The following is a 12,829-nucleotide window of genomic DNA, read 5'->3' as shown; positions in this document are numbered from 1 at the left end:
CTGCAACATGTTCCAAAAAAGCTGTGACATTCACCAAAGAACTTTTAAGGCAGTGGTGGGAATACTGTGTGTGTGCACTGTGCATTTTATTACACAAAACCGTGACCGTGGATTGTAATGATAAACACTGACTTTTCTCCCATGTTGTTTGCATTGGTGTGACAGTAACAGTAAAGATTTTGATTGACTTTGACTTAAAAGAGCAAATGTTTACCGAAGACTCAATTATAAGTTTATTCTTTGACTATAAACCCATAAAAATGTATGATCACTTTTATTATCACAGATACACAACAAAGATGGATAACTAGATTTGAAATCATCCATCCATCCATTTTCTCAACCGCTATCCTCAATAAGGTTGGGGGCATGCTGGAGTCATATCAATAGCATGCCGTAAAAAAAACCTGTTTCTTCTCATTTACACGTAAACGTCTTATTTGACGGGTTGGTATTTTTTGGGGAGGGGGGTGAGGCAACATTGTTATTAAAAATTAAGGAAATTAGTAATTTGGGGGTATTTTATTTAACATGAAGTGGATGTGCATTCATTTTTTGGCTTGGCAGGCCACATATTGACGTTGCATGCGGGCTGGATCTGGCCCCCGGGGCCTTGTGTTTGACACTGGTCAAAATGTGTTGTGGCAGAGTACAAGAGTATATAGTACTTTTGCAACATTTGCCTTTATTTCTTAGTCTGTAAATTAACTTTTTGTAACTTTATTAGGCTACTTTTTAATTACTAAAGGAATTGACTCAATAATCTCCTTTCATAAGTGCTGTAAGTAAAAGAAGTATAAGTATATTTACTCAAGTAAAGAGTGTACCTACTTTTGCCACCTCTCTTTTTGTACCTAGAAAGTTAGAAACATTTCATAGTCTGTCTGTACTTTTTTAGTTTTTCCGAAAATAGTTCAATATACAGTACCTGTACATCTATTTATTTTTGCCTTTTTTTTTAAACAAAAAAACAAAACATCAGCTTCAACTTTAGTAGATACATTGCCACCTCTGCTTTTCAGAGACTGGACATTTTTAGTTTTCTAGTAAATGAGTTGGAGAAGTACTTGTTCTTTTATTGGAGCCTTTTTTTTTTACACAAGTAGCTGCACTTGTGCGTTTTACATTTGCCACATTTGAGTAATGGGGTTAAAGAAATAGGCCTACAGTAAGTAATGAAGTAGGCTATTCTTACTCTGTTACTTTTTCACGCTAAATAGTGCACATCCTTTAAATAAAAACAAATGGGGGCGTTTTGCACAGGTCTCCAGAAGTGCCACATGCACGGTGTTTTTTACAGCCTTTATGCAGGGGGTGGGGATGCAGTGTAGGTGGAGGAGAGTGAGGACAAGCTGCCGCATGATTTTTACACTCGCATCAATAGAAGGCGAAACGTGGTGTGTTCGCGGACTAATCCTTAAAAATGCTCGATTCCAATCTGAAGTTGTATGTCATCATCACAGCGCCCTGATGTTGGATGCTGAAGGCGATGCTGCGAGGTTTCTATTGGCTCTTGGTGGCGTCGCTCACAGTCTCTCTCTTTTTTTCTTTTTTTTTTTTACATACTTGCTGCTCGAACCAGCTGATGATGCCCAGGCACTGAACGCGGAGCCTGGGAACAAGTGTTACATGCAACTTAAGCCCCGTCGTCGGCGTTTTATTGACTGAGGATTCGCTCTTACCTCCACGTCCAGGGATTGAGTGAGTGATTTTTCATCATGTCACGACGCATAGGCCTGTTTGGGCTTTTCTCCCCATATCTCCCCACTCTCTCTCTCTCTCTCTCTCTCTCTCTCACACACACGGCTCTTCATTTTCCTACCTCATTCTCTCCAATGTGCATGACGCCTGCTCGGGCATCCTCACCTCACATCTAAGGAAAACACGTTTATTTAAAACACAAAACAAAAACAATGTGTCCGATGGCTTTTTATGCTTCTTAATGACTGCGTGGAGAACGCGTTGAGAGTGCTCATTCGTGCGTCTTTGTCGGCGCAACATTGTCGTGAACATGCTTAGCATATAATGTATGCACCGGTTGCTGTGTAGGCTGATGTGAAGCGTGCACAGTGCTGGAATGGTGGCGCGCTCCGCAACGCAGTTAGACGGTGCAGCAGTGTCAGTGCAACATCCCGTGTATCCTCTCGTCACATTTCTTGTCTCTCTCACGCTCAACCACGCGAGGCGTGTTTGTTTCACATCTACACTAGCAGAGTCATTCTTAATTTCTGTTCTGCATGAACGATGTAGAGAAAATGTGATCAGGACTGTCATGGGGATGTTTCCCCTGCACCTATAGAGATGTTCAGCTGTTTGGATGTGTTTTCTTAATGGGCTCGATAATCACTCCTCAGTGGCAGCAGCATATCCTTCGATGGCCTCAATCGCTTCTCCTGGAAGGATGTGCACCGCATAGGAAGACGCCCACACAAGCACGTGAACCACATCATCATTAAAAGTGTGTTTTTGGAGATGATGAACAAGTGTTGGATACATAGTCATTGTGGGAAGCAGCATATAATTGGACTCAAGATTTTTCAGATATTTATACTTTGTTTGGGTATTAATTTTTCTGACAACCTCTTTCTTTTACTCTCTAGATTTGAAAACTCATATCCGTACTTTGTCAAAATAGACTGCTAACTTTTTTCAACCTTTTTACAACACAAAGTAGGGGGAAAAAAACCTTATTAGAGAGAGACAGGTAAAGTCACTCATGCTTGAGGTTTTTAGGTGAGATCTTTTCAAGCGTATGAGGCCAGCTGTTGCTAAATATGTAGCCTAATGTCTTCATGCCACCAGAGTGGGAAGGTGTGAGTACGTGAATAATGTATCCATCCATTGTAAAGCATCTTTGAGTGTCTAGAAAAGCACTATATATATCAGATGCATAATAATAATAATAATAATAATAATAATAATAATAATAATAATAATAATAATTATTATTATTATTATTATTATTATTATTATTATTATTATTATTATTATTATTAAGGGAGCTGATCGGCCGGCATAAGGAACATGGCTGATGAGCAGCTGAGGAGGAAAACCTAACAATTAGACAAGGCATGATCAAGTTACACAGGAAAACATGACAACATGAAACAAACCTAAAATGTAATCTGTACAAAGTCAACAAAAACATAGCTCATGACAGCAGAAGTAGGCTAGTTGAGGTACAGGTACAAAAGTAAAACGGCTTTACTGTGATTAAAAATATGTTGAATATAGGCCTACTACTAAAACATCAGACTAAGACTGAGGGGGGGGGGGGGAATCAAGGTTAAGTTTATTGTAACAATGGAATATATGTGTGTGTGGCTCAGGAGATGTAGTGTATGGTCTTGTCATATGTATGAATGATTCACTTCGTGCTCTCCATGCGCCCAAGTGCCCTTGAGCAAGACACTGAGGGGAAGCTCAGCACAGCTTCCGCCGCCATGTGAATGAGTGAAAGTTTCGAGCACCCTTGATGAAGAAAAGAGCTGCAGACTACAACAGCCGTGCAACTGGCACCCATGTTCATCATGCTAATGCTGGAACATCGTTTAGCATAATGCGTTCTTGAGTTCGAGCACAAAACTAAGCATGCAACTATGGATAATCGGTAGTGTCCATACTTTTTCTTATAATTTCAATTTAAGCATACGGGTGACATTGGCATTATGGACTAATATTTAAGAGACTGTGAAAATTAAAATATTGATTAGGGATGGGTGAGTCCCGATACCACACATCGGTATCGGGCTACTCAGATCCACCTGTAAAAGTGAAACTGCAAAGACCATAAACATTTTTTTTATCTACATTATTTTACCCCTTCAACTTGCTTTAAACACATTTAAAGCTTTTAATCTAAATTTACAATGTAACATGTACCCTGTAAAGTCATTTTCGTGATTTGTTCCTAAATACATCAAATACATTTGAAGATAAGTGCTGAAAAAGACTGAGAACAATTTAGTACTGAATTATTGAGACATAGCGTTAAACTATTTTTCATCTTTTTAGTTGGATTTTTTGGGCCCCTGGCATGTATGGGCCCGCACTAGCCTACTATATAATTACTGATCACCCTTATTTCATCTGTAGTTATCCATCTCGATTGTAAGTTTATAAAACCTTGGCCCATTTGTACCACTACAGTGCACAACTAGCTCGCAGGCTAATGAGCAAACAAGCTTGCACGACTGCAACAGGGTCCTCCAATACGCACGTGCCTCGATTGATGTTGCTGTGCGTGGGTTCCACTCCCAAGTACATAACATGAGATTTTATGGCCTAATTTTTTTTATGCCTGGCAATGTTTTAATTCATCTAAATTTGGCAGGCTTGTAAACAATACTTTTCTCAGTTGTGTCATTTTCTTTTGTCCCTTTACAGGGCCTTTAAATATTTGTACTCCTCCCACACACCTTTAACACATTTCAACTAATTAAAATACACTTTCCAGAGTATTCCTTAGCTCCTGTGTTCTCACTCTGGCCGTCAAGAAACGGGGGACTTTAGTATTCCATCACTTTAACAAAACAAAAAAGAAGACTCTCTAAATCACTGGCACAGTTCTCAAATGAGATGCAAAGCATGGTTGCTTAAAAACGGTCGCGCCCACTTGAAGTTGTTGTTGTTTTTCTAAACTACCACCAAAAAAAAAGAAGGAATTAAATAAATATTGTATATTTAAATGTTAAATTTAACCAAACCATATAATTTTGTGTGCTTGCTTAATGCTCGCATACAATGCAAAGCACAGACAGGCTAACAAAATATGCATCAATGTAACTGTAAACGTAAACCTTCAAAGAAATAAAACCGAGCAGCAACATGTACAAACAGCATATATTTTCTGCTTACTAGAGCTTAAAGTAGTAATTTTTCTTAATTATGTTGCATCTCCATCCAGTAGAGCTTAGTGCTGTCTGGCGTGATGCGGCATAACGTGTTGCTACCCTCTTGGCTTCTAACTCGAAAATGGGACTTGCTTGTACTATGTACAGTTGTGTGAAAACCCATAAAAGACAATCACTTAAAAATTCCTATAGTTCACAAAAATTGAATGTACAAATTAGATAAGTAATTGTAATGTCCTATTTGCCACCTCCTGTGCCTCAGCCTGATGAGATGGAAATGGACAGGGAAAGTTCAGTGTGTGGAAGTCATGCTTAAGTCACCCATGATTTATAGATGTCCTCAAGGAAAAGCTACATTTTTGTACATTTCCATGCACTAGTTAACAACCATCAGTGCCAAGAATGTATCAATATGACATTCTTTATGTAAGGAATCACACAAAGGAAGACCTTGAACTGGTCCCTTCGAGAATTGGTATTTGGAAGAGAAAAAAGAGACAACTGGAACAATTATTAGCCATTATTTTTCATATAAATGCTTTTTTACAGAACAGGGGAAAATAAACTTTTTTGAAATCATTAAACGCTTAACTGTATTCAAATAATTATTTTACCACTGACACTTATTTGTACTCGTCATTGAGTCAGCTCAGCCTGAGGCTGAAGCTAACACTAATAGAGCAAAACAACTTCAGCTTTTTGAGAAAAAACAAATAAATTTGCTTAGTGGTGACAACCAACCAAAGCCCATTTACAGTCTAAAAAAGACACGTTAACTTCACTCTATTCTTTTTGCAACAGTTTGTCCTATATTTACAATGAGATTTGGTCTGGTTTAGCTTGCAGCAGTTTATAACACTTTGCCTTGCTTTCTTTAAACGACAGTTGTGTCCTGCCGGCAGAATCACTCACACTACCTATGTACTGTCTAAAAAAACCGATTCATTAATGTAGAAGTATTCATTAATTAATTACAAAAGAACAGATTCTAGAATGTAGGATACTTAAGTACAGTCTTGTCACCAACAGCACCATAATTGACTAAGGATGTTCAATAACACTTTCTTTCAGACTAATATCGGTAAGATTATTCACTGTACTGAGTACCAATAGCACTGGTACTTTTGATACTTTTGCATACAATTTCACTAAACACACTGACTGATAATTGTGAACAAAGATCTCTTGTTCTTCCTGGCACAAATGGTGATTCACCCATGTGTCAAACTGCAGCAGTGTAGTGCCAACTCCTCGCGAGGAAAACAGCTCAATGTCTGATTTGTTTCCCTGAAAGGTGCATTGTGGAGTTTAAAATGTTAATGTTAAAGATTTTTTTGATACACAATATTTACGATATTCGATCTATTGTCAGAAATGTTCTCAACGATATATCACGATATTCAGAATGTGAGTGAGTGAAAACTTGCCGACTCTTCTTCTTTGCCAATAATGTCTTGACACCAGTTCTTCGCCACTGCTCCCGCCTACTTTACTGCCACTTGGGGGATTAGCGCCCCCCACAAACAGGAGAGGAGAGATTAAGTATTGACAGTGACAGCAAAGGATCACAAAAGTCACGGCTCGGATCGAATCATGGATTTGAGTCACATATGTTTCAGATCAGAAAACAAATAAACAAGAAACAAAATCATTTATTTTATAAAACGCTTTTCCCCATAAAAAAAAAAGGTCAACTCAAAATGTCTAAATGGCCGTTTAGGATTTAGGAACACAACTTTAAGTGCAATAAGAGGCAGATCCATTCTTACTGTGTACATGGTCCATGTATACAATAACAAGGTATTAATGGCTTAAAGTTGTGTTCCTAAAATCTAAACGGCAATATTTGACATTTTGAGTTGAATGTTTTTATTTATTGGTAAAGGTGCTTTGTAAAATAAATGAAGACAAAGTTCTATTATCTTTTCTTCTTTTTTTAATTAATAAAATGGTGAATAATGGAAAAGGGAGTGAATTACAAAGTAGCCTAGGTCCAAGATATTGAAAAGGAAGAAAAGAAAGCAAGCCAGGTAGCTGTCACTCATTACTGTTGCCAGCACTTGTTTGCGTTTTGCACTTCCAGGGCCACCGTACAATATTAGGCTAACACTAGCTGCTAGGAACTAACGTCGGAGATTTGTGCTGTATTATACAATAATGGCTGAATTTACTAGCGGTTCCTTAGCGTCCTAAATTAGCGATTAAATGTACTTTCTGGATGGCATTGTAATAATGTTGGTAGAAAATATGTAATTTCAACAAAAACTTTGATGTGTAGTCTAAGCCAACACATCAAAAAAATATGTCACTTCGCCTCACATGCGACTTCAAAGTAAAAGCCCACCAATGCTATTGCATTGGTGTCATTGTATTGTTTGGTAAAACTTTATTTTGAAGCTAGCCATAGCGTAGGCGGCGTGCTACGTTGAGTATGTTTCGAGCTTCATTGACATGTCTGAATGGCGGGGTAAATCCTTTTATGGTGTGTCGTCATAAAATCTCGATGCTGCCTTCAGTGTATCAATATATTTATTGCAACAGAGAGTGCAACAATATATTGAAATATCGATTTTTTTCCACCACGTCCAGCAGCAACCCGCAGAGTCCCTATGTGCATGCGCGCTGACCCCAGTTGTCAACAACATACAGAAGTCACATGACCCTTGTACAACATTGCAATACGTCACATCTCCCTTAACAAGATTTTTTTTAACAACAAACACAAAAAAACAGATACAAAATTTTGACAAGAAAATTTGCATGTGTGTCATTTTTAACTGCAACATATGCATCCCTATAAAGTATGTCAATTTGTCAGCAAGTACACGTCCAAACTCGAATTCGTGGACACTCCATTTGTTCAATCAACCTCTGTGGGACTTTTCTATTTCTGTTAGATCTCCTTAATTCACTATGTTCTGTAGTTTGAACAGGTGTTGCCCATGTTTCTAGTGCAGTTTGAACAGAAACTGTATTTTCTAGTGGGATGTGTTCACTCTCCTGTGGTTCCACTGGTTGTATCTGAAGTACATACAGTAAGCGTTTTACTATTTCTCCTGTATGTAACCCCTTCTGGAGTCTTGACATCATATGACCGAGGTGCCACGCTTTTCAGCACTTGCGCCGTAACATTCCAACCTTTCCCGTCGTGTATTCTAACTCTATCTCGAGGACAGAGTGACCTCAGTGCTCTAGATCCTTTGTCATACTGCCTTTTTTTTTAACTCCCTTGTGTTTCTTTCTCACATGTAGCAACCCTTAGTTACTCAGGCCTGCTTCAGATTCTACTGGTAACCTTGTTCTAAGTTTTCTGCTGAACAACAGTTCTGCGGGTGACTTCCCATGTTTCAGTGGAGCGTCTGTAATTTAACAGTCAGATATGGATCTGAGTTTGACTCCAAAAGCTTTTTTTTTCATCATCTGTTTTACTATTTTGACACCATTTTCTACTAAGCCGTTGGACTGGGGGTACAGTGGACTTGACGTGGCATGTTTAAAGCCATATGACTCAGCAAACTCTCTGAAAGATTGGCAGTGAAATTAAGGTCCATTGTTCGTACTATAGATGGAATTCGTCATCATCAGAAGTAGCTTGAGCCAAGTTTTTTTTTCTTTTTTTTACCTGATTCACATGCACTGTTTCACTTTGCTCATACCTGGTGTTAGATTTTGTACGGGATGGTGTATCTGCAAGTAGCAGTTGTTTACCTGGGCTGTATTCTAACTTCAGGTCATATTTTTGCAAATTCAGAAATAGTCTTTGGACTCTGGGTGGCGTGTTCGCTAATCCCTTTTTTTTTTTTGCAATGGAGACTAGCGGTTTATGATCCGTCTCAGCCCACACTGTTTTGCCATATATGAAAATGTGGAACTTCTCACAAGCATATGACAGAGCCAACGCCTCCTTTTCTAACTGGGCATACTTACATTCAGCCGCAGAGAGAGCTCTAGAGGCATATACAACAGGTCTCCATCGGTTGCCGTACTCTTGTAGTAGGACGGCCCCTAATCCTGATTTAGAAGGGTCTGCCGAGATTTTTGTTTTGCGCTTTTCATCGTAAAACCTCAAAAACAGGAGCTTTTATGATTAAATGTCACTCTACATTGACTGACCTGGACACCCTCTGCTGTTAACACTTCACCTAAGAAGGTGATTTAGTTTTTTGTGAATTCATGTTTTTTTACATTTAGTTTCAACCCATAAGACCGGGCAGTCTGGCATCGTGTTCTTCAACGGTAGATCCACTAATCAGTATGTCATCAATGTAGACCTTACGCGGCACTCTGTCAAATATTTGTTGTATGGTTCTATGGAAAACTTCAAGAGCGGATGTTAACCCAAAAGGCAATCTCTTAAACGAGGAACGACCAAAAGGAGTGTTAAAAGTGCAGATTATAGAGCTCTCCTTGTCTAAACAGACGTGCCAAAAACCAGAGGAGGCATCTAACTTTGAGAAATATTTGGATCCTGCTAGGTCTCCAAAAATGTCTCCTCTGATTGGAAGTGCTCCCTTTCAACATGTTGAGTTCTTTTGGGCCTATACATAATCTTTGCGGTTTGTCTTTTCTCTCTACTATTACAAGTGAGTGGACCCATTTTGTGGGTTCTTCAACTCTTTCAATGATGCCTATTTCTTCTAACCGCTGCAATTCAGTCTTGAGTTTGTCTCTTAAGGCTAATGGTACTTTATGAGGCAGGTGGATTACTGGTTTATAGTTGTCCTCTAACTGTATCTTATGTATCGTTTGGAGTTGTCCTGTTCCTTGAAATACATCAGCATATTCATCTTCTATATTACGCTCAATTCCTTCTTTGTCAACTATGTGCACTTTTCTCACTAGTCTTGGTAAGATACTTGCTTTCAAGCCTAAAAGTGACAGGTTCTTTTTGCCCTTGACAATGACAAATTCAAGTTCATGGGTTTTATGACCATCTCTTAACATTTTACATTTTCCCATGTGAGTTATGATTTCCCCATTGTATGCCCTCAGTCTCAGTTTAGTCACATCACCGTTTGACCTGTAGATTCGGTAGCTCTGTCTCTGCGATGATGTTAGCCTGGGCTCCTGTGTCAACTTGCGATGTCTGCCCCATTCACATAGTATTTTTCAGTCCACTCCTCATCATTGGACTGTTATATGTCGATTGATCCCTCAAAGAGCTCCTTGATGTCCTCGTCATCTGAACCTTGGACTAGGTTCACCCTCCTGTCGGCTGGACATTGACGAGGCAGATGCTCTCCGCCACAGATGCCACCTGCTCGTAGTTTCTGTTCCCTGCCGACGTCCTCATTCGAAGTTCTTTTCACCTGCTTGTTGGTCTGTCTGGTCGCTATTGTTTGTATCTTGCAATCGGCCTCGCTCATTATGCCCCCATCCATGTATTTCAGGCGCTGCTGGGTGACTTTCCTGGCTTGGCATATGTGTATGGCCCTCTCCAGTGTCAAATCCACTTCACCCAGTAGCTTCTCTCTGAGTCCTTTATCTCTGACACCCATCACAATCCTGTCTCGGGTAAGGGAGTCTGCCAGCTCCCCGAAGTTGCATGGCTGGCATTTCAGTCTCAAGTCAGTAATAAATTCCTCGACTGACTCTGTTTCGGTTTGGTTTCTGCGGTTGAACACATACCCTCTCGTAAGTTTTATTACGTTTGAGTGTACAAAATTGTTCAAATGTACTCATTTATTTTTTGTTTATCCTCTGTCAGTTGGAACGAAGCTATTAAAGACATCTATAGCTTCAGATCCCGCCACCGTCAAAAGGAGCACAACTTTTTGCTGGTCGCTCTTCTCCGTGGTCCCAATTGCTGTTAGATAGAGTGTGAAGCGCTGCTTGAAATGTTTCCACTGTTCTTCAACATTACGTGTCAGTTTAAATTTGCTCGGAGTTTTTAGCTGCTCCATTTTATTCAATGTTATCCGTCCGTCGAGGCTCACACCGTGCCAAATTTCGAGTGCTGCTCAGCTAGCTTAGCCTTTAGCTCCGTGTGGCGCGACAACGCTGCTCCCTCGTTCCTTGGCTCACGACCGCCAAAGTCGAAGGCGAGGTCCGTGTACCCCTGGTACCATATATTATTTCTGATGCAATGACGAAAGGTTGCACTGTACTGCGTTTAACAATCCACTTTTATTTGAGCCGTTTACATAAATTACACGTCCGGCAGCAATCCGCCGAGTCCCCATGCGCATGCGCGCTGACACCAGTTGTCAACGACTTACAGAAGTCACATGACCCTTGTACAATATTGCAATATGTCACAGGTAGACTCTCAATTTTCCCAAGTTTAAAAAATAACTAAATACAAAAATTAAGTAGCCCATAAAAACATCCTTTTTAACCTCTTTATGAACGGTGACATGTAAGAATTAAAATCAGTCATTTGTAGTCGCTCGCTATAATAAAACTATCATGGCTTGTTAAGAACAGTTTGTAGTTACTACTGGTAACGCAAGCAGCCTGAAATTACACAAGATGTATTTGTCATGATGCAAACGCACAGTATAAATAATACGTCACACATTTAATTTTATTTATTTTTTTACAATATTTAGTGAACAATGAACAAAAAATAGTGAAAAACAGTCTGGTTAGACATCAGTATTGTTTTGGTCTTAATTAAACTACTTGTTCCCATTCTTGTGTTTTAACTTACTTAAAAATCAAGTACCAGCCTAGCTACTATAAAACTAAACTAGAGCATTTAGTTAGTGTGTAACCAACAACGTTCACCCCGGGAATCAAACTCACGTCGCGGGTTGAGTGTCTTGTGTATGAAGGTAAATCAGTTAATGATATGAGCTAAATTTCTGGGTTACCGTTGCGGCTCGGGAGAACAATTTGAAGGATTCTTTTCCAAGGCATGACCTGAAAAAGAAGTGGGTATACTCCATATACCCGCGTATACCCTGGACTACACCACTGATACTGATGTCATACTGGGTAAAGGTAGCTGTCGATTTTGAGCAGACTGGGTTACTTTTACTCAATGTTGGGTTCATTGTTTTGACCCAGTAAATTGAGCTGAATAGATATACAGTAATGGCCAGTGTACTGAAGTTAGAGTAAATTTAATGCAATGTCCTTAGAAGTATCAGCATACAGTATTACAGTACAGTACAGTATTTCTGACCTTTGGCTCATTTGTTTTTGTCTTCCAGGCACAGCTGAGTGAAGGGTTCCAAAAGACCAAGAGAGGAATAACCTGAAGAAAACGGGAGTCATAAATAAAAGAAAAATGACATTTACAAGCGTCAGAGCAGTAGCATGAAGCAGAGGCGGACGTGAGGACGAAGAGGACTTTCCACGATGGGGTGTGGTCAGAGGATCACCGCATTTCTCTTGGACTCGACAGTTGCCTCCATCTCCATCTCGCAGCAGGAGTGTCGCCGCTGAAGCGCGCGCGTCTCGTTTCACCTGCTGGAGGAGCTCCGCCAAACGGTGATGTGATGAATAAGTTTGAAGTCCTTGGCATTGTGGGTGAAGGTGAGTTGCTGAATTTTGTTGCATATACGTATGCACGTACCTTGATTTTCATGTTTTATATTTTCATGCTTGTGGATGTACATGCTTTCCATTCAATGTCAATGCAAATGTGGCAGACGTATTGACTTCCCAGTCCAAATTTTTCTTTGACAGTGGGAAGGGAACATTTTAACTCAATTTCTGAGTAGAACCATGCATTCGAAATATGTTATATATTTATGTTTAATTGTCTGGGAAATATTATTGTTTTGATATCTTTTGTGGCTTTTCATCTGATCACACGTGTTAGCCTACTGTTTGAATTGTTTATTATGTTAAGATAAAGAAGTTTTGCATATTTACCTATTTTTTAATATTTTCCAGAGCATTCATTTTCTAGTATTGATGTTTCTTTTTCTATTATCGCTATCAGAAGTACAGTCAATTACACTCTGCAACTTATATGCAAAACATCAACAATAGCTCAGAGAAACATCTGTTGTGTTTTCAGCACT

The 12,829-nt window shown here is 39.4% G+C and overlaps 1 protein-coding gene across 2 annotated transcripts in view; it reads left to right on the top strand.

Annotated features, from left to right (window-relative positions):
* Positions 1-1,392: 1,392 nt before the first annotated feature.
* cdkl5 (cyclin dependent kinase like 5) overlaps positions 1,393-12,829 on the top strand; it is a 52,085-nt gene continuing 40,648 nt past the window's right edge. For both annotated transcript variants that reach the window (XM_086071470.1, XM_086071469.1), the window contains exons 1-2: positions 1,393-1,701; positions 12,011-12,335. In XM_086071470.1, the coding sequence (XP_085927596.1) occupies positions 12,299-12,335 (37 nt within the window). In that variant the 5' untranslated portion in view covers positions 1,393-1,701; positions 12,011-12,298. The remainder of the gene's footprint in view (positions 1,702-12,010; positions 12,336-12,829) is intronic.

The sequence above is a fragment of the Leptonotus elevatus genome, chromosome 3 (genome assembly GCF_054856555.1).
Source record: "Leptonotus elevatus isolate MCC_2025b chromosome 3, RoL_Lele_1.0, whole genome shotgun sequence".
Classification (NCBI taxonomy): Eukaryota; Metazoa; Chordata; class Actinopteri; order Syngnathiformes; family Syngnathidae; genus Leptonotus; species Leptonotus elevatus.
This window is presented reverse-complemented; position numbering and strand designations above follow the sequence as displayed.